Below are 21,015 nucleotides of genomic sequence, written 5' to 3' on the forward strand. Positions count from 1 at the left end.
GGTACCTAAGTCTCGGTCTTCCTCTTCTTCGTTGTCCGATCGGCCCTCTTCGGTCAAAAACTTTTCTGACTCATGCTTTCGCTTCTGAGAAGCGAAAGATACAACTCATAATTTAACGAAAAGTAGAGGTTAGGAGAAACGTAGGAAGAAGACGTGTTTCCTGGTTGGAGAAATTGAGAGAGTGGTTTGGTTGCAGCCCAAGGCAATTGTTCAGAGCAGCTGCCTCGAAGGTCAGAATAGCCATGATGATTGCCAACCTTCGTCGTGGAGATGGCACTTAAAGAAAAAGAAAACATAGATCATCTTCAGCGTGTCCCCACTTTTTCAGATTGTACTTACAGCGGGTCACTTCACTTTGCTGTCGGTTTAGAGGTTTCCATATGGAGAATGGTAAGTTTTATCTTGAAGGTAGCTCCTCCTTATGGTCGAGTAACGGTCGTGAATCGTGCCTTCTCCAAAGTTTTCTTTTCCATTCTCTGCGTCAGGTTTCCAGTTGTTTTATATAACGAAGGAAGCTTCGGCGTGACTTTAGTCGAGCGGGTTATTCGGCGTGATCGTGCAGTGGATAATAATAATTTGCTTTTTTTGCGGCAACAGTTCTTCTGACTTTGGTACTCCTGTATTTTTGAGGTGTGGTTTTAGCTAGTCTCGTTAATAGTAAACTTTCAGTTTAATTAGTGATCTTTAAAGTTGGCACTTCACCTCCGCAAATGATCATCCTTGTGTAGCGATGACTGTGTTAACTAAATTGTTTTGTTTCATGATATATTGACTGGTCATTTGTGAAGATGTTGAATAGCATGGGAGGCAGCAGTACTCTGTGCCAATCCGTTCTTATGGGTTCTCCAGCAGCTGTTTTGTTTTGCAGTACCTTTGTAGTTACATAAAACTGCCGTTTCTCATACATCGTATAATTTCATGATTGGGTTAGTTTAAACACTAGTATACCCAAAAATTTTGAAAATAAACACGATTAAATATTATTATAAATTGATTTTATTGATAATTTTTCGACTGTTCTAACAACCATTCAACCATTTTGTGTCATGTGGAACAATTTCACCCAATCATGTCAACATTAGACTGATAATTGCATTCAGTGCAATTTTCAATCCCTATGACAACACGATCGAGTTTAACAACTTCATTCAAATAAATTTCAAAATGTCAAAAGATTATAAATATTATGCGTGGTAATAGATCTTCTATAGTAGAGAACAGCAACGAATCTAATGTTAACTTAAATTTTAATAATTGTACTTTCACTTACTGTACTTTTAATAAATAAATGTTTCGTTATGATTTTTTTTTTCGAAAAATTATCCTCCGAATATCCCTCGGACATTGATGAATGCCTCATAATTTCATGACAAATTTCTCAAGCTCGTTGCTTGGTAACAGCACTCAGCCTTCGGCTTCGTGCTGTTACCAAGGAACGAGCTTTCGATTGTCATGAAATTATCTCGTCTGTTATGAATGTCCTAGGGATATTACTACTGAAAAGTATACCCGTAGGGTTTTAGGCAGTCAGAGATAGACAGGTGTCAAAAATAGACATTTTCTTCAATGCTTAAAAATTCATCTTTTTAAACCTTGCCAGCTCTGGGTAAGATGACTTCCCACCCTAGAATAAAGTTTTTCTCCTGTATGTTTTGTTATAATCGATTTTTCCTCTTTGTACTCCTACCGGATATTGTTTTATCTCGTTTTTTAAATATTCCTGTGAAAAAATGTGGGCCTTGGTACAAAACAAAGTTGCTACCTACAATGTAACTTTTAAATTGGATGTGGTCTGGAAACTTAGTGAAGTTACGTTAGAAAATTGGAAAATCATTTGTGCTAATGTAACAAAAATAAAAAATAAATTTGTAGAAAGAGGATATAATATTATGGATAGAGTGTCGAACTTAATTGTAAACTTAAGAGAGGATGAGAGGATATAAGTGACAGATTCCAAAAATGAAATATTTATACAGAATATAAAAATTTATATAGATCTTAATAAATGTTTATAGTAGATGGAATATTAATTTAATTAGTCCTAGACTCCTTAATGACTTTAATTGCCTCAAATTATTTTTCTCAGACACCTACAAGCTATCTCAAATTAATTTTACATTGACATTCAAATATTGACGGAGTGGAGTGCGACAAGGTAGCGTATTATCACCGTTATTATTTATTCTGTATTCGGAATCTATATTCAGAAAAGCATTAGACGAGGTTCAAGGTGGAATCAAGATTAACAGAACCAGCATAGACATCAGGTACGCTAATGATATAGTCCTAATAGCAAGCAACGCGCAAGAACTACAAAATATAATAAATGCGGTAGTTGGTTACAGCGAAATGTTCGATTTACATCCAAATGTTTTCAAAACTAAAATTCTAGTATTTTCAGAGATACCAACAAACATACATTTGTATGCCAAAGAACAAATAATAGAACAGGTAACTTCTATAAAATATTTGGTAGCAAATATCAACAGCCAGTGTAATCCAAAAAAAGAAATTCTATTAAGAATCGAACAAGCGAGGAAAACACGCAAGGATTTTTTCAAGATCAGATCTTAGTCTAGAGCTCAGAATTTGAACGATCAGATCTTACGTTTTCTCTTGCTGTATGGCTGTGAAAGTTGGACAATGGACTCTGAAACAGAACAAAAATAGATGCTTTTGAAATGTATATATACAGACGGATACTGAAAATTCCATGGATACAAAATGTTACCAATGGTGGGGTACTTCGGCGCATAAGTAAACAAAAAGAATTATATTGGAAGGTAAAGTTCAGGGCAAAAGATCAGTTGGAAGACCCCAGAACTCGTAGCTGAAAGACCTGAGGAGACGGTTTGACCGCTTATCCACAGAAATCTTATGTGCAGCAGTTTCCAAAGCTTTTTTTCGTCTTTATAGAGGGGGGGTCAGGAATCTTCAAAAGACATCTCAGTCTAGGACGCTGCCTGACCAACTTTAGTGCAGGATTCGTTCTTCGTACTCCCGGCGATAGTTCCCGAGGTACTTTAAAATTCCCCTTTCATCGCCGAGTCTACGCCGAACGCCTACCTGCTAAACCAGACCCTCCTCTGTCATCCAGCGATCCGGAAGCGGAATGGCCGCTGTAAGGCCGGCATCACTTCCAAATCACTACCTTTATTCATTTATTCTTCATTCATACACATCCACACTCTATTCATCAGCAAGGAGGCTCCCTGTCTCGTTCCAGGTAGCGCGTAGAAGACACTTATCGCTCCTAATTCGGCATCATTCCCAGATGGGCATTTCCTCCTTCCCCACAGTCTGACTCACGCATTCTAACTTATACAGTGTGACCCATTTTTCTAGCTTCACCTTTCAGAATCATTCACTCTTACCTTTAGCGGTGGTCCAGCAGTATTTCTTCCTCTTCCTTTTTCTTGATCACTGTACGGATATAGCTGTATGTGTTAGTCCAAACTAATTTATTTTCAATCATTCTCTCAATCATTTCTCTCACTGTAACAAAATTCACACCTGTCTCTCTCTCCATTCTGTTCCTTTCCACTATCCATCTGCTGCAATCTAACATCGTATGTGTCACAGTGTCCGAGTATCCACAGTATAGGCATTCATTTGTATCAGCCTTTCCGATCCTATAGAGGCAGGCCCTAAAACACCCGTGTCCTGTGAGCACCTGCGTCAGGAAATAATCCAGTCGCCTGTGGCCACAGTCCAGCCAATCTCTTATGTTCGGGATCAGCATTTTCGTCCACTGTACCACATCTTCCATGTTGTTCCATTCTTCTTGCCATCTTTCAACTGACCTTTCCCTTTCCCGTCTTCTTTCGGCCACAGTAAGGTTTGGACCTCTTCTCTCATAAAGCTCTTTTCTTTCCACCGCCAAAACATACAACGGAACACATCCAGTGATGGTCCGTAAGGCTGCCGCAGACACAGTCCTGTAGGCGCATGCCACTCGCAACAGAACTCGTGTCATGAGACTCCTATAGGCCGTTATCTCTACCGCCTCGCTCCAGACTGGTGCCGCGTAGAGGGCGATCGACTGTACAACCAGAGAACAACCCAACACAGAGAAGCGACAGTCCTTTGAAGTTACGTGGCCAAGCCGCCAATGACAGCTAACAACCAGAAAATTAATAGTCAGTGGGCATATCACACAATATAAATTCTTAAGAGCGTAGGCGCAAAATTTCGGGCCAATGTTTTTTAAATGCATTCATTTTTTCCGAATCCTGTAAAAACTAATAAGTATTTTTGAAAAATTTAAACGCAGAGTGAAAGACTACATTATTACTCAGGGCCGAAAGTCCCTGAAAACTTCTATAATGTTTATTTTAATAAGTTACAGGGGTGAAAAAAAAAAAGAGAAAATTTAGTGTGATTTTTAATTTGAAATATCTCATTCAAAAAAACTTTTTGTTTATTCTAAGGGACTTTCGGCCCTCGGTAATAATGTAATCTTTCATTCTGTATTTAAATTTTTCAAAAATATTTGTTAGTTTTCTCAGGATTCGAAAAAAAATGATTGCATTTAAAAAGAATTGGCCCGAAATTTTGCGCCTACGCTCTTAAATCAAATTGAGCATTTATGTTGACTTTCAATAAATATGAAATATTGCACTAAATAGTTACCTGCAGGGCCGACTTTTGTTGACATTCTTAATGGTGTAATTATTTTTTATTTACAAAAGGTAATTTACTGATGCCACCAAATGATGACTGATGCCTACAAAAAGTAGATGAGTACCTATTTAGTTTTTTCATAATTTAATGTAAGTTTGTTTATTTGCAACCATGTTTTTGCAATTTTGAAGTCTTGTTCTGTTGGAATTTTAAGATTTTCCCAATTATCGGTCTAATTATGTTTCCAACAATTTTTAGTTTGAGCATTTTAGTAATTTCTTTGTTTCGTTTAAGAGCGTAGACGCAAAATTTCGGGCCAATGCTTTTTAACATTTTTTTGGAATCCTGAGAAAACTAACAAATATTTTTGTAAAATTTAAACACAGAATGAAAGATTACATTATTACCGAGGGCCGAAAGTCCCTTAGAATAAACAAAAAGTTTTGTTGAATGAGATATTTGAAATTAAAAATCACACTAAATTTTCTCTTTTTTTTCACCCCTGTAACTTATTAAAATAAACATTATAAAAGTTTTCGGGGACTTTTGGCCCTCAGTAATAATGTGGTCTTTCATTCTGCGTTTAAATTTTTCAAAAATACTTATTTGTTTTTTCAGGATTCGAAAAAAATGAATACATTTAAAAAACATTTGCCCCAAATTTTGCGCCTACGCTCTTAAATCAAATATTCTCGTGTATAAAACCCTCTATATATTTTTATTTCTTAAAAATACTATATTCGTATTGTTGTCTTCGAGCGCGCCGACATTTGGCCACCATCTGTTGATTTTTTGACCTGAGCCTTCGGAGACTTGCGTCTTTCAATAAAAGAAATAGCACTGACACCAAATTTAATGTTTTCATTTTGAACTAGGTATCCGTTGGCAGACCAAAGTTTATTTTTTTATAGCTCGGACAGACACGTCGGCGTCGGCTTACTGTTCGAAAGTCAAACCAATACTATTATGTAATTAGTAATAACTAATAATAATTACAAAGCAATAGTAATTACCTGTTATTATTCTTAGGAAATCTAAATAAACTTATTCCTTTTCCTGTCACAGATGAACATCCGCGAATCGCACAAATATATCCAGACATTTTAAATATAAATTAAACTTTTATACTTTAAACTATAAACTATAACTATAAACTTATATATTTAACTATAAACTATAACTATAACCTTTTAACTATAAATAAATTATATAAATGGTCAAATGCACTTGTTGTGTCGAGTATTTACCATAGACGCCTACGGACTATCGAAAACAACCAGAATTAAAGAATAAGCACGTGTTTTTGACAGTAATACAACCAGAATCGGGCATGCGTATACAAAAATGGTACACGCTTTTGGACCGCTATGTCGCTTCTATGTGTCTCTGTTATTCTAGGGTACAACACCGTGTAAGACCCTACAATTGCCATTTAGATCGCCAACCTTCAAAAGGAGACGGCGCAATAAGAAGACTCAAATATTGTAATATGCTAATTTTCTGCTAAAAATGTCATTAAATTTAAATATTTAACAAATAAGTAAACATTAGGATTTAGAATTAACTAGAAGTACTTATATTTAATTGGAATATTAAATTCATAATTTTATATTTGATGTGTGATGACAATTTTAATCTTCTTTAATTAAATATCTCATTATTTAAATTATATTTTGCAATTAAATTCTTATGTTATTTTTAACTTACTTGCCTGGGCGATCATACGGAGCCAATGCATCGTTGGCAGTTAGATCTACGCAAGTATTGACAATGTCATAGCTCTTTTTAGAAAATCCATTACCTCTAACATAGAACGGAATTTTATAATATTTATAAGACACGACACTGTCTTAAAACTGAAAATCAGCGGGCGGATAAGAATATAAGTCAGAATAATGGACGAAAGAACACCAAATCAGAATTTAAATGTACATCGAATGAAAAATCAAATCATATACTCCAAAACCAAAAAGGATCTGCTAAACTAAATATAGTAAAAACGCCATTTAGCCAAACGCCAAACGCCAAAAATCATTTGCGGCTGTCTTAAAAATATAGTGAATTACTTTGTAAAAAGTAATTATTTATATAATAGATAATTTGCTTTTTCAATTTTTGTATTAACAGATATGGTAAATTAAATCACAGGGTGTGTATGCTTGTTCTAATTCTTATTCAAGTACTTAAACAACATAGTGAGAAATATAACAAAACAGTTTTTTTAGATTAAATTCATATTGGTACATATTTTGGTACAACGTTTGGTGACCCAAGGTATAATACGTATTGTATCTTGGGCAAATTGTAGGCGTTCAGGATTTTTTTTTCTTTTAAGAAAATTAACTCATGTAATCAGTAATCAGTTGTTATTTTTATTTTACATACTACAATAGTTTATACCTGCCCCAGTGTAAATTTTAAAAATATAACTTTAATATTGTATTTGTAATACCTGTTTAAAGGTAAATCCTGCTCAAGGTACAAGCCTCTACCTTATAGATCTTTTCTATACCGATAGAACATATCTATATACCATACCTTTTTAGATTCATTTGATAATGATTTGAATAAAGTTGGTTACTCTGAAAATTATTCCGTAATATTTATTGGGGCAGTACAAACAAATTGTTAGGTACTTTGTTGATTATATGTTAGTTTTGTTAACGTAAAGCGAAAATTATAACCTATAATATAGAATTATCATATTTCGTTGGTGGCTTTGCTATCAACTCAAGCGAGAGAAATATATAGGGTTTATATGAGACTATTCGATGTGCATAGGTATTATTATCGCAATTTTAGTAAATGCTGTTCTGTAAAATATATTCTTTATATGTGTTTGGAAGCTATTGGTCCGTCATGTTTCAAATTTTACGGAATTTGAAAGGTAACTGACGCAGAAAATAAACTTTCTTTACATCTGGACTAATAATGTCAAACGTATGTTATAATTTTCTTCTTTAAGTGCCATCTTCGTGACGAAGGTTGGCAATCATCATGGCTATTCGGACCTTCGCGGCAGCTGCTCTGAACAATTGCCTTGAGCTGCAACCAAACCACTCGCTCAGGTTCTTCAACCAGGAAACGCGTCTTCTTCCTACGCTTCTCCTACCCTCTACTTTTTCTTGAATTATAAGTCTCAAGATGTTGTATCTTTCGTCTCTTCTCACATGTCCGAGATATTGCAATTTCCTTTTTTTTATTGCATTTTTCATTTCCCTCTCTCTGCCTATTCTCCTTAATACTTCTGTATTCGTGACTCTATCTACCCATGGGATCCTTAACAATCTTCTAAATGTCCACATGTCAAACGCGTTAAGTCGATTTATTGTATTCTGGTTTAATGTCCATGATTTAGCTCCATAGTAGAGTACACTGTGTACATAGCATTTAATTAGCCCTATTCTGAAGGTCAATGTCAGAGAGGACAAAAGGATGTTAGAAACAGCAGAGATAAAAACACTTAGAAAAATTGATGGTAAGACACTATGGGACAGAGTCAGAAGTACAGATATACGACGTAGATGCAAGGTGCAGAACATCAAGAACTGGGTAAGAGATAGAAGAGTAGAATAAAACGATCATATAAGCGAAATGACAACAAATAGGGTAGTAAAGACAGCAAGAGACAGTTCCCCAATAGGAGGATGATCAGTAGGAAGACCACGAAAGCGATGGAACGACCACTTACTGGAGGCACATTGAAAAACAGACAGAGTAATGTCTATATAAAAAGAAGAAGAAGAAGAGGAAGTGTCAGAACTTCAGATTCTTTTATATCTAAAGAAAACAAATCGAAGGCATCAATCAAAACTTTTTTATTTATTGAATTGGTAGCCGCTTTTTTTATGTATTATTCTGGGCACTTAAAGTAGAAACCCTCAATTTAGAAGAGTGATATCATAGTTTAAACGCGGAATATCCTCAAATTTAAATGTACACAGCGGCCCTCGAAAACTGCCTGTTTTCTCGATTGCAATTTGCGTTTCCTCATAAGAAATTACAGAATATATAAAGTAGTATATTTATTTGTGCTTCTCTATAGTAGACTTGACCAGAAGTTGTCGAACAGTGTAGCCAATTCTTGTTCACAAGTAGTAATTATGGTCATACAAAACCTGTATTCTTCCATGCAGCGATTATTACCGTCATAAAAATACAAAAAAACCTGATCTTTTCAATAGTAAAAATTAAGCACAAAATTGTAATGAAATAAATTTTATTTATATGTTCCGTTTCGTTACATATTTAAATTTATAAAATAAAAATCGATATTTTAAAACAATATTTTTCAATCGTTTGGCAACTTTGGAATTAGCGACGGAACTCCGTTTCAATTCAAATCCACAGAAAGCCGTCAAACTAGTTTTTGTCGAGCGAGTGCCCATCAACAATAGGTTATTTACATTGGCGTATCTGAGAGTAGGGTATTTTATGCGATAAGTTTGTGTTATTGATAAAACGTGTTATTGATAATACGAGTGTTATAGTTTGTCGTTTTATAGTAAATGTTTAGTTATATTCTGTGATTATTTGGTTTGAGTTTTATTGGAGTTGGACGAAAAACCGAGTTGTTCCAAGAGAAGACTGCAAAATTCTGATATTGATTCCAAAAATGAAATGCCGCAAAAGAGACGGAAAATGTTAACGTCCGAAGAGAAGGTAGTAATACGAAACGTTTATGAAGCAATTGTCGGCAGAAAAATGGAATTAAATGTTAGCCAAGCGGTCGACATTTGTAGCAGTTTAAGAAAAGTATCCGTTGGCTGTATTTATCATGTACTTAAAAATACATCGGAAAATAAAAAGCAAGCAAAAGGTAAAACTAGAGGAAGGAAAAGCATTCTTTTGGATGACGAGACAAGGAATATTATACGTTGAAAAATTCATTCATTTTATTTTCGGAATGAAATTCCAACACTAAAAAATATTTCTCAAGAGCTCGAAAACGATGACTCCTTACCCAAGATATCTCGTAGAGTCTTAACCAGGACCATGCGTGAAATGAACTTTCGATATGTAAAACTCAACAGAAAAAGTATGCTATTAGAAAAAAATAAAATTATTGTGCGGAGAAGAAAATATTTAGAAGAAATACGCAAAATTCGCAGCACTGGACGCAAAATATGTTATTTGGATGAAACCTGGATTAACCAAGGTTGGAAAAGGTCATACAGTTGGAAAAGTTTGGCAATATTTAAATGTCAAAAGTAAACGCGAAGCATTTATAGAAGGCTGATATACATGATTAAAAGCTCCATCAGGAAAGGGACGGCGTTTAATTGTCACCCATATAGGAAGTGATACAGGGTTTCTTGATGATGGTTTTCTTCAATTTGAGTTGAAAAAAACAGGTGATTATTAAAGAAATTGAAAGGGAGGATTCAAGAATGGCTTACAGAAAAGGGGATTGCATACGAAGAATCAATGCTCAAAATTTAGCTCCTTGACATTGCACGGTTAAGGAAAATTGAATATCTTAAATATGCTGTAGATGAAACTGCAAAAGATTATGGTGTCAAAGTTCTGCGTCTACCACCTTATCATTGCGAACTTAATCCCATTGAACTTATCTGGGAGCAAGTGAAAGGAGATGTAGCACGCAATAACAAAACGTTCAGATTAAACGAAATTAAGAAACTTTTGATTCAAGCAATCCTCCATGTAACTCCAGCGAAATGGGCTAAATGTATAGGCCACATAATTAAAGAAGAACATCGTATGTGGGAACTTGACACTCATATCAAAGTTTTACTAAAGCCAATTATAATTACACCAGGTGGTGAAGATAATGACAGCGATAGCAGCACTGCATCTTCAGGTTTAGACAGCGAATAATATTTTCTAATAGTTAAATAAGAACATCAGCATAAAAAAAACCAAAAACAAAAAAAAAACGAGAAGAACATAGTAAGTGTGTATAGTGTTTGTGTTTAAACACATCAAACATTATTTTTATTTTGTTTTTATAGAATTTTATTTTGTTTTATAGGATTTTATTTTGTTTTGTTTTATACTGTTTAAGTGTTTTGTTCATTTTATTTAATAAGACAATATGGCTCTTGGCGAACACCCATTTAAAAAAAGTATCGCGCCACAAGACATACCTCTGGGGTGGTGTGGAAACTGTCTTAAAATTTGTTTTAAAAAAATTTCATCGTGTAACTGTTTAAGGACGGGTCACATCAAAAGACGTTTTGGCGTAACTTCCGCGACAGCCGGTTGGCATCAGTAAACTTTCTGCAAAATTACTTCTTTTTTATAGCTTTTTGTTTGTGGCATTCTGTATTTTTAGGGGAATGTAGGGAATGAGCCACAAAATATTTATTCATATGTTTATTTATTGACGTTTCGATCTCTATATCCAGAGACCGTTTTCAATTATACAAATGATAGTACTATTTATTTTCTATGGCATTTCGCTTGTCGTTCTGTATTTTTAGAAATGATGTTGGGAATAAGCCACAATATATTTATTCAAATGTTTAATTTACGGACGTTTCGATCTCTATAAAGAGACCGTTTTCAAACATACAAATGACAGATATATTTATTTTTCTATAATTGCTTGTTTGTGGCATTCTGTATTTTTAGTGAGAAGGTTGGACATAAGCCGCAATATATCTATTTACATGTTTAATACATTGACGTTTCGATCTCTATTCCGTTTTTAAAGATAGAAAAAAAAAGAAAATAAACAATATAAGATTATAAAAATATATAATAATAAACAAATAAAATAAATATAACTACCATTTATATCTTTGAAAGCGGTCTTTGGATATACAGATCGAAACGTCAGTAAAAACTTGTAAATAAATATATTGTGGCCTATTTCGAACATTAATATTTGAAAAATAAAATATAATTAACGTTAAAATAAAAGTAAGTGTACGTCACTGGAGTTCCAAACAGCTTTCCGCATTTCTGGGCCTTTAAACGATGACTCACTCTCTCAAATAGTGAAATTATACCATAGCACGTATCACCAAGAGATTGTTTTTCTATACTGATATAGTAAAGAAGTCAATCTAAGTACCTCCTCCAACATAAATTAGCTAAATTAATCGGTATTAACAGATTGTAAGATCTAATAAAAGAAAGTAACTAAAAACATTTTTTTATTTTTCTGTCATTTTCTTACATTTATAATCTAACCCAGTGATTCCCAACCTGGGGGCGATCGCTCCTCGTGGGGCGATTTGAGATAATCAGGGGGGCGATAGAGCGAAGGGGGCGATATGGGGGCGACAGAGAAAACGGGGCGATAAGGGGGGAGTTTAGCATAAGGAAAACGAAAAATGGGTAATTGAGAAAAATAAGAAAAGAGAAAAAAAAATACTTTCGATCGGATATCCATAGGATAATAAAAAGTAAATATATGTATACCAATGCAGGAAATAATAACACAAACATCTCGTCTAGTCACAGATTTTATCGAACACGAGGCGTCACAATATTAGAATAATTATTAGTCACAATGTTAGAATTCGGACAGGCAATATAATTATTTATTGAGAATTGCGAGATAGTGTTTTTATTCTTTGCCTTCTCAATAAGTTGTAATTAATTACTCTTTTGTTTTGCTCTCAAAATGTCAGCACCTAAGAAAAGTGCCGGCAGTACTCAACGGAGTATTTGAAATATGGATTCATTGAATTCCCAGGAAATACGAATCTACCATTGTGTCTCATTTGTGCAAAATCTTTGTCAAACGGATCCATGAAGCCGCCGCGTCTTATGGATCACTTAAAGAGTTCACTTCATCCAGAGAAGTCAGACAGACCCGTCCAATATTTTGCGGTGAGTAAAAGTCTTTTATTTGTAGGATGTAATTTTTCCATGTACAGTTACAATCATTGAATACTTTACAGACTTACGTATCTAGGAGCCTATTTTTTAAATTTTTACCCCCTTTAAACGCACCTTTTACGTCAAAAGTATTACAATGTAAAAATTAAAGTGTAAACTATTTAGTGATCGTAATTGTACCTAGGTATCAACATATTATAATTATTTTTACTTTCTATTACCAAAAGTCAGACTGAAAGAAAACCTTTTTTAAACTTTATTACCATTACTTATAATAATTAAAGTGAATGTATATTTCTTTCGTTTACAGGAACTCAAGGCAAAGTATGAAAGGCGAGTTACTGTTGGGTCATTGATTGCAAAAGCTACCAAGAAAACGACAAGGGTTTACTTGCTTCCTAAAAGGTATCATTCTTAATAGCAAAAAGTGGCAAGCCGCACACAATTGGAGAAGAACTCATCCTCCCAGCTGTCAAAGAGATAGTTGATACTATGTTGGGACCCAGTCAGGTCAGCCAAGTAACAGATGCAGTTCCTCTCAGCAATAATACTGTCTCCAGAAGGATTGATGAAATGGAAGCGAATGTCGAAGATGTTCTCTGAAAAAAATTAAAAAGCAGAGAATTTACTGTGCAACTTGACGAGAGTACCCTGAATGACAGTACAGCTTTGCTGCTGTTATATGTCCGATTCATTGATGACAATGGAGAAATGGCCGAGGAAATGCTATTTGTTAGAAGTCTGATTACTGATACAAAAAGATCTTCCATATTTGAGGTCATTAAGAAATTTTTTGAGGAAAAAGAGATTCCCTTATTAAATATAATCGCCTGTGCTAGTGACGATGCAGCAGCAATGACAGGACACCATATGGGATTTATTGCTCATCTGAAACAAGCAGTACCTGGAATTTTATGTGTTCACTGCGACATTCACAGAGAGCATTTGGCTGCCAAGAATTTGAGTGGAAAGTTGCACAATTCTCTTCGACTTGTCATAGATGCGGTAAATAAAATTAAAGCAAAACCAAAGAGCGATCGAATATTTCGTACACTTTGTGAAGAAAATGATGAGATATTTAATACATTGCTACTACATACGAAAGTCCGCTGGCTTTTTAAAGGCAATTGCTTAAGGCGGTTCTTCAGTCTCATGGATACTGTTATTGAATTTCTTATTACTACTGACCCCACACTAAATACAGAACTACAAGAGAAGCGAAATGACATCGCTTACTTATCAGATATTTTTCAACAATTAAATGAAATGAACCTGCAACTACAGGGGAAGAACATAAATATGGAAAAAGCGAAGGGAGTAGGCGGAGCATTTATTGACAAACTATCTATTTTTGAAGAAAATATGCAGAGAAGAGAGAGAAGAAAATATGCACCAAATTCCCCAACTTGAAATCTTCTTGTGGTGATTCTGAGGATCTTCAAACATACTGCCTCCACCTTCAAACACTGAAAGAAGATCTGCAGTCCCCATTCCAAGATTTGACTAGTCTGAAAGTGCCAACTTGGTTTATCAATTCTTTCAGCGTGGAAGTTTCAACGGTATGTTCTTCTCTTCAAGAAAACTTGATTGATTTAAGACATGATGTTGAAATTGAAAGTTTGCTTCGGGAGTGTGGGTACGAAAGATTTTGGCCGCTGATAAAAGAAGTGTATCAAATCTTGTGGAATGCAATTAAATTATTATTATTGGCATTCCCCACAACATATTTATTGGAGAAAGGTTTTAGTTCTGCGTGTATATTGAAAAACAGACAAAGAAATAGGCTCGACATAATAGAAAGAAGGGATTTGAGGTTGTTATTCACCAACATTGAGCCAGACATAAAGAAATTATGTGAGGGACACCAGGCCCAAGGAAGCCATTAACAATTCTTTCACACACATATAACCATTTATCATTTTACGAAATGTAACAATAAATAAATATGGATACTTACCTTTTGTATAGATTCAATATTTGTTTCAATTTAATTGGGTGGGAGGGGGGGGGGGGCGATTGTAGTATTCATAATTGGTGAAACCTGTCTAAGGGGGTGATCATGAGAAAAAGGTTGGGAACCACTGATCTAACCTAACAAATAAAACTGTGTCCAAACAATTTGAAGTTTAAATTACGATCAGTTAAAACAAACATTAACTTCAGTATATACCTAGTCATAAAAATGACCAAAAAAATATTCTATATAAAATCTGTGTTGCATGAACAGCTTGATTCTCCGTCAATCCCACCACTTAACTATTTTCATGATTTTCACATAATTGACGCAATTTCAGTGGTGATATAGTAATTAGAATGTTTCGGTACAGACTTTATATAAAAAGGTCTGGCGTTATTATATCGAGGTCAAAAATGTTTTACTTTTGAATCAAGGTCGAAGTGAATAGTGGAAGAGAAATTTTATAAGATTTACAGAAGATGTTGATTCACAACTGGTGTGATATCAATTTACGACACAATTATGGAAATTAATCTTTACTTAATATAAAATTTTATCAAACTTATTTTTTATATAAAAACAATTTAGTGATTTAAAAGACATACTCAATAACTTGGATCAAATAACCTCAAGTCTAAAATTCCTCAGAGACGTTCAGTTATATTATAAAATATAATTTTGATTGTATTCTAACAATATGTACTCTATAACATATTCTTGTAATTTATTGTAACAGTTTTACATTTTTACATTTGTAACCGTTTTCGTGTAAGTGGCCTTTGTTGCCGAGCACGTTAATTTTCAATAAAAAAAAAAAACAGTTTTAAATAATAATTTATGTAAGTTTAATATTAAAGTTTATGACAAGATAACAAAAAATCGGTTCTACTGCTGCATCAAATTTTTACTATCCTTTACGCTAGTGGTCGCGTTAAAGAGCTGAGAGGGTTGCTGAACGGTTTCCAAAAAAACTTTTTTACAAGAATGTTTATTTCATAATTTAACCTTATATTATATATTATAGCCATTTACTTTTTTGAGTGTTTGCTTGAGATACATTTTACGTTTTTATGATAATTTTTTTTTTTTTAATAAATATTGGGAAATTGCTGTAAGAATTGCTATAAGGCTATAAAAAAGTTTGATTTTTAGTCAAGACAAGTTTAGACAAAGTATGTCATTTATTCCGCACAGCTTAATAGAAGAAAAACTGAAAAACTTAGGTATACCTCTAATAACTCCAATTGATTTCCTCAGGATAGGGACTTCAAATTCAGCATTTAAGCATATCTTCAGTCTCTGACGATACACTTTTATAGCGCCAACTAACTAAGACAAATTACCCGATTCTATGTTAATTAACCATGAGGCTACCAACTATCGAATTTTCTTTTCCAACGAAAAACAGTCTTGGTACTTATGCAAGTAGCAAGGACATTTTGCATCTCATTGTCCCAATAAAAATAATCAGACTTCTTCAAACAAGACCCAAAATACTGTTCATCTAAACTCTCTACAGGAAATACACCAACCAGCTCTTCTTTCGACAATTTCTTCTACACAATTTTCTCCTACTGAGACTAAAACTATAGTACAATAATCAGCTCCTTTGTCGATAAACTCCTCTACACAATCCTCTCGTACTGAGGCTAAAACGTCTAGAAAAATTATTACATCGCAATCAAATAAGCATTCTCTGATAAACTGCGATCTGTCCAATGAGACTCAAATGGACACCTTAGATCAAGATACATCCTCATCCCAGCACCCTAAACGAAACGTATCTAAAATAATATCACCCCCCCCCCCCAATAAGAGATAACGAAAATGCCTTCGTTTAACCGAAGCCACGAAGCAAAAAACCAAAAACTCAACAAGAAAACAACAGAAACCTAGTAGAAGATCTTATTAAACGCACCAGTCAATTCTTTAAAGACAACTCCAACAATGAATACTTAACACAGGAAGAACTTATTGACTTCTTTGAAAATGCGCATGGTTGTTCAGATCATCTGTGTCGCCAAAACTTACTCGAAGGATATCGAAGAATTGATAGATTTTCTAATGCAACTACATCCTATGTTAAGTCCAAGATATCTTAAATCTTGTTGTTCTAGATTTGTTCTAGAAAATTTCATCCGTCCATCCTATGTTTGCAAGAAACACATTTCAAAGGAAATTCGTGTCACAATCTTAAAAACTATACACCATATTTTAATAATAGAACGACTGGATGCCATGCTAGTGGAGGTCAAGTTATCATCTCCACACTACGATTAGGACACACCAAGATCACACATGATTTCCTACTATAGAAGCAACCCAAACCTTTGTGTAATGCGTGTGATAGTGATCTCACAGTACATCACTTATTAGTGGAGTGTCCGTTGTACGCATTTAAAAGACAACATGAACAGTTACCTACAACAATAAAAGGCATTTTAAGTGAACATTGTGACCACAATCGTACACATAATATTGTATTCTTTGTTTTTTTTTTATAATTATGTTATCGACTATTGCTAATAATAATAACTCTTGTGGTTGAAGCAGTTTCAAATTAAAAAAAAATTATATTTTATATTTTTCACATCCTTCTCCTAATTTTATGAGTACTCTATTATTTTTATACAACAAAACAATATATTATAAATATTCTTAAAAGTAGCGGATATACTGAAACTTTCTTAAAAAAAAAGAAATCAAATTTTTGGTGTTACTCATCCAGCATATTTTAAAAAATAAAGGGAAATCCCGGTGTAAAACAGACTTGGGGAGTCATCGGCATCGATACGAAGTAAACAAACCACATCGCTGATATGTACCTTCCTGCAGTGGGCAGTCCTGTCACGGACCAGTGACCCAATGACCTGGATTCTTGAAGACTATCGTTAACGTCTTCAGCTTGACTGAAACGTACCAGGTCTGTTTTAGCGTTAAATCCGACAAGTGCTAGAGAGTGGCTGTTAGTATCTAGTGTAGTCTGGTTGTGCGCGTGACAATAATTTACGTATTTGAAAATGGACATGACTGATGTATATCATTAATATTTTAAAGGAAACATTTTGTTGGTCTACCATAATAGCTTTGGAGTAATTTATTTTTAGTCAGGGTAAGTTTACTAAAATCTATATATATATTTTTTTTATTAGGCCCCTATTTTTTAGTATTAGTTATAGAAAGTTTGTGAACATAAAACAATACTTTTAGTCCAGTCGTCAGAGTGTTGACCCCTAAAAATCATAAAAAGAAGCTGAATTTTGCAGAGAATGTTAATTTTGAGACCCCAAAAAACACGCAAAAAGTTTACCACTTTTACCCTTGGGCTTCCCCCTAAAACTCCCCTCGTAGGGGGTAAAAACGAAAAAAAAAATCGACTTACCAAGAATCTTTACGCTGTAGAAAAAAATGGTTCAAATAAAAATGTAGCTAAGATAATAAGATAATAAAAAAAATGTTTATAATTACTTGTTGTATAGAACGAACCGTTCTCTTAGAAACAACGCTTGAAGCGACTGTCGATTTTAATCGTCAGTTACAGAATGTTTAATAAAATTTGTATCAGCTCGACGGTAAAAATTCGATATCTGTTGATCAAAGTGTCCTATCGATAAAAATCAAGATGCGTTTGAAAGGTAAGGAAGGCAGCTTCCGTATGCAGTTTTGTATTGTGCCGAGAATAAACTCAGTTTTTATAAAGGTGGTAAATAAATAAATGTGGCGCAATTTTTGTCATTTTTTACGACTCTCATGAGATCAATAAAATTGATCACTTTCTTTTTCCAGTCGTAGCAATACTGTTATTTTTAGAGATTAATCTTTCAAACTTATGACATGAAATTTTAATTTTGAGATGTGGCAACAAATATGAGGCATTTGAAATATGAATAAAAAACGCAGAATTTAATGTTTTAGTGGTAAAAAATGGTAAACTTTTTTGCATCTCTTTTGGTGTCACAAAATTTATATTATTAAGTTTGTTCGTATGATTTTTAAAAGTTCCCTGGCATTTTCGTCTCTCCCCACTGGAGTAATACGTTTTTAATATCGAAGAGTATTTACTGTATTTCTATTTTAATTCTCTTTTGGTACTGATCATTTCATGATTAATGACAAAGTCCATTATCGCCAGGTTTGTATTAAAATTTCTAAGCGATTTTTCTTCGACATCTTCGAAGTTTTATTTAGAGAGATTACAAGGTATATGACCCTGTTTGATATTGTGCAATATTTTGTTACTTTGTAATGAAATGGTTTGTTTAATAGCCACTTACATGATGTGGACACATTACTACAACTATAACCAAAAACAAAAATAAGTCTATTCAGTCAATAATAAATATTTAGGCATATCTTTCTGCCTCCGAAAATTAAATCGAAGTAGTAACTGATATTTACGTAAAATCTTGTAAAGAAGGTATACCGGAAACATCGTACCGAACCTCAAGAACATACTTGTGAGCAATTTGTGGTCTTCGTTTTATACGTTTACCGGTTATAACGTTTTACTGGTTACACTATTAGAATTGCAATATCACATAATCTTGGAACTTACCGGTTTGAAGACAAGGTATTTCAATTAATTCTTTAAACTTTAAAATTATACTTTTATTAAAATATAACGTAAACACTTCAAAATCTCACTTAAAATAATCAATTAGTTGAATAACATATCTAAAAAGGGATGATATTGGATTTTTAGAAAATTTAGATTTTCTTTATTTTAAAAACAATTTTAATTTAACCATTTTAAGTGAAATTATTACATCGCCTTAACTTTTGTAACTATTTAATAGCAAATATTGATTAGTATTTTGAGGATTAAGCTGATACAAGATAGACTGCTGCTATACAGTCGCTTTCCCACAGCCACAGAAAAAACTGACGCAAAGCAGCCCTGCATCTCTGTGACGTGACATTCTCAATGGTCGTTAAGGTCACGTGATACTGATACAGATACTGCTTTCCGTCAGTTTTCTATGTCGCATTGGGGAAATGGGCCCGTATTTTGCAACCATCATCCAGCCTCAAGAGTCCACTGCTGAACATAGGCCTCTTCCTCATGTTTCCAACCCCGTCTATCTTGCGCCGCTCTCATCCAGTTTTTATTGAGTCTTCTTACGTCGTCAGTCCATCTTGTAGGTGGTCTCTTGTCTTCCCTTGTCCTCCATTCCAATAACCTCTTTGTCCATTGCCCATCTGTCATTCTGGCTATGTGTCCTGCCCATCTCCATTTTAGTCTGGCTATCTTCTCGATGATGTCAGTCACTCCGGTTCTTCTCCTGATGTCTTCGTTGGTTATTCTGTCTCGCAGAGTTATTCCTAACATGGACCGCTCCATTCTTCTCTGCGTGACTCTCAGTGTTTGGTAGCTGCTGCTTTTGTTAAGGTAAGTGTTTCTGCTCCGTACGTCAAGACTGGGAGGACGCACTGATCAAATACCTTTCTCTTTAGGCATGTGGGCAGCTCACTTTTAAAAGTTTCTCTCAGTTTTCCAAATGCTGCCCACCCAAGGCCGATTCTTCTCTTCGGTTCATGAGTCTAGTTATCCCTGCCAATCATAATTTCATGTCCCAGGTATTTATATATATCTACGAGTTCTATTTCTTTCCCACCAATACTGATGTTCTGGTTGGGTACCAAATTGGTCATGATTTTTGTTTTCGAGATATTTATATTTAAACCTACACTTTCTGTAGCCACAACGAGTTCCTGTACCATCTCTCTTGCCATACCTAGATCTTCAGCTATTATAAGTATATCATCGGCGAAACGTAAGTTGTTTAGATATTCTCCATCTATTTTTATTCCCTTTGTCATCCAATCCAAATTCTTAAAAGCATGTTCTAGCACCGTATTAAAAAGTTTAGGTGACATTGGGTCTCCTTGTCTAACCCCCCGTTCTATTTTTATCCGATTACTGTTAGTATGTAATCTGACAGTGGTTATTGCCTGCAGGTATATTTTGTATAATAATTTAGTATATCTATAATCTAGCCTGCATTCTTTATTCTGCCTGTATTTTGCAACAGTCAGTTTATTTGTATGATAGGTCTATGGGTTCAATATATAATGTGGGCACTAAAGCTGTAAAAACTAGTGGAAACGTTTGTGTGCTTACTTTTCAATATCTGATTCAGCTTTTTTAATCGCCGCTAGAGACACACGTGTTGAAAAGGGTGCTACAAATCAATAGTATCTTATAGACTTATTAATTATTTAATATATTTTATTCATATTTTTAGCGTTATTAGACATTAATTTATTGGTCGATCAGTGCCGAATACGTTTTATATCATAAATAAATTATTCCAACATTATAACATATCGACGTGTGGTCAAACATGTAATATTATTTTTTGACCAAAGATGGAGATGTGAAATCAAATTTAAATTTACCACTACTCTAATTTGGGACAGCTTATTTTGAAGCGGAAATATTTTGTCACCTTATTATTTAACCGCCTCATTTATATACCAATGGAATTTTAACTACAAATTAATTGGTATTAAAAAATTTGTTAGTTGAGAATATCAAATTATTAGTGAACCAAATTAATAATTTTCTTAGAGCACCTTCGTCTGATTTTTGGGATAGCTAGTTATACAGGCAAATCTTATTG

General features: G+C 34.1%; 2 protein-coding genes across 4 annotated transcripts in view; both read left to right on the forward strand.

Annotated features, from left to right (window-relative positions):
• Positions 1 to 13,146: 13,146 nt before the first annotated feature.
• LOC140444634 (protein FAM200C-like) lies at positions 13,147 to 15,559 on the forward strand. The gene is made up of 2 exons (XM_072536397.1): positions 13,147 to 13,440; positions 15,545 to 15,559. The coding sequence occupies exons 1-2, from the start codon at positions 13,147 to 13,149 to the stop codon at positions 15,557 to 15,559; spliced, it is 309 nt and encodes a 102-aa protein (XP_072392498.1).
• Positions 15,560 to 17,331: 1,772 nt separating this feature from the next.
• Osi24 (Protein) overlaps positions 17,332 to 21,015 on the forward strand; it is a 146,715-nt gene continuing 143,031 nt past the window's right edge. For all 3 annotated transcript variants that reach the window (XM_072535518.1, XM_072535517.1, XM_072535519.1), the window contains exon 1: positions 17,332 to 17,504. The gene's annotated coding sequence lies outside the window, so the exon portion shown is untranslated. The remainder of the gene's footprint in view (positions 17,505 to 21,015) is intronic.

Source organism: Diabrotica undecimpunctata, chromosome 6 (assembly GCF_040954645.1).
Source record: "Diabrotica undecimpunctata isolate CICGRU chromosome 6, icDiaUnde3, whole genome shotgun sequence".
In the NCBI taxonomy this organism is placed as follows: Eukaryota; Metazoa; Arthropoda; class Insecta; order Coleoptera; family Chrysomelidae; genus Diabrotica; species Diabrotica undecimpunctata.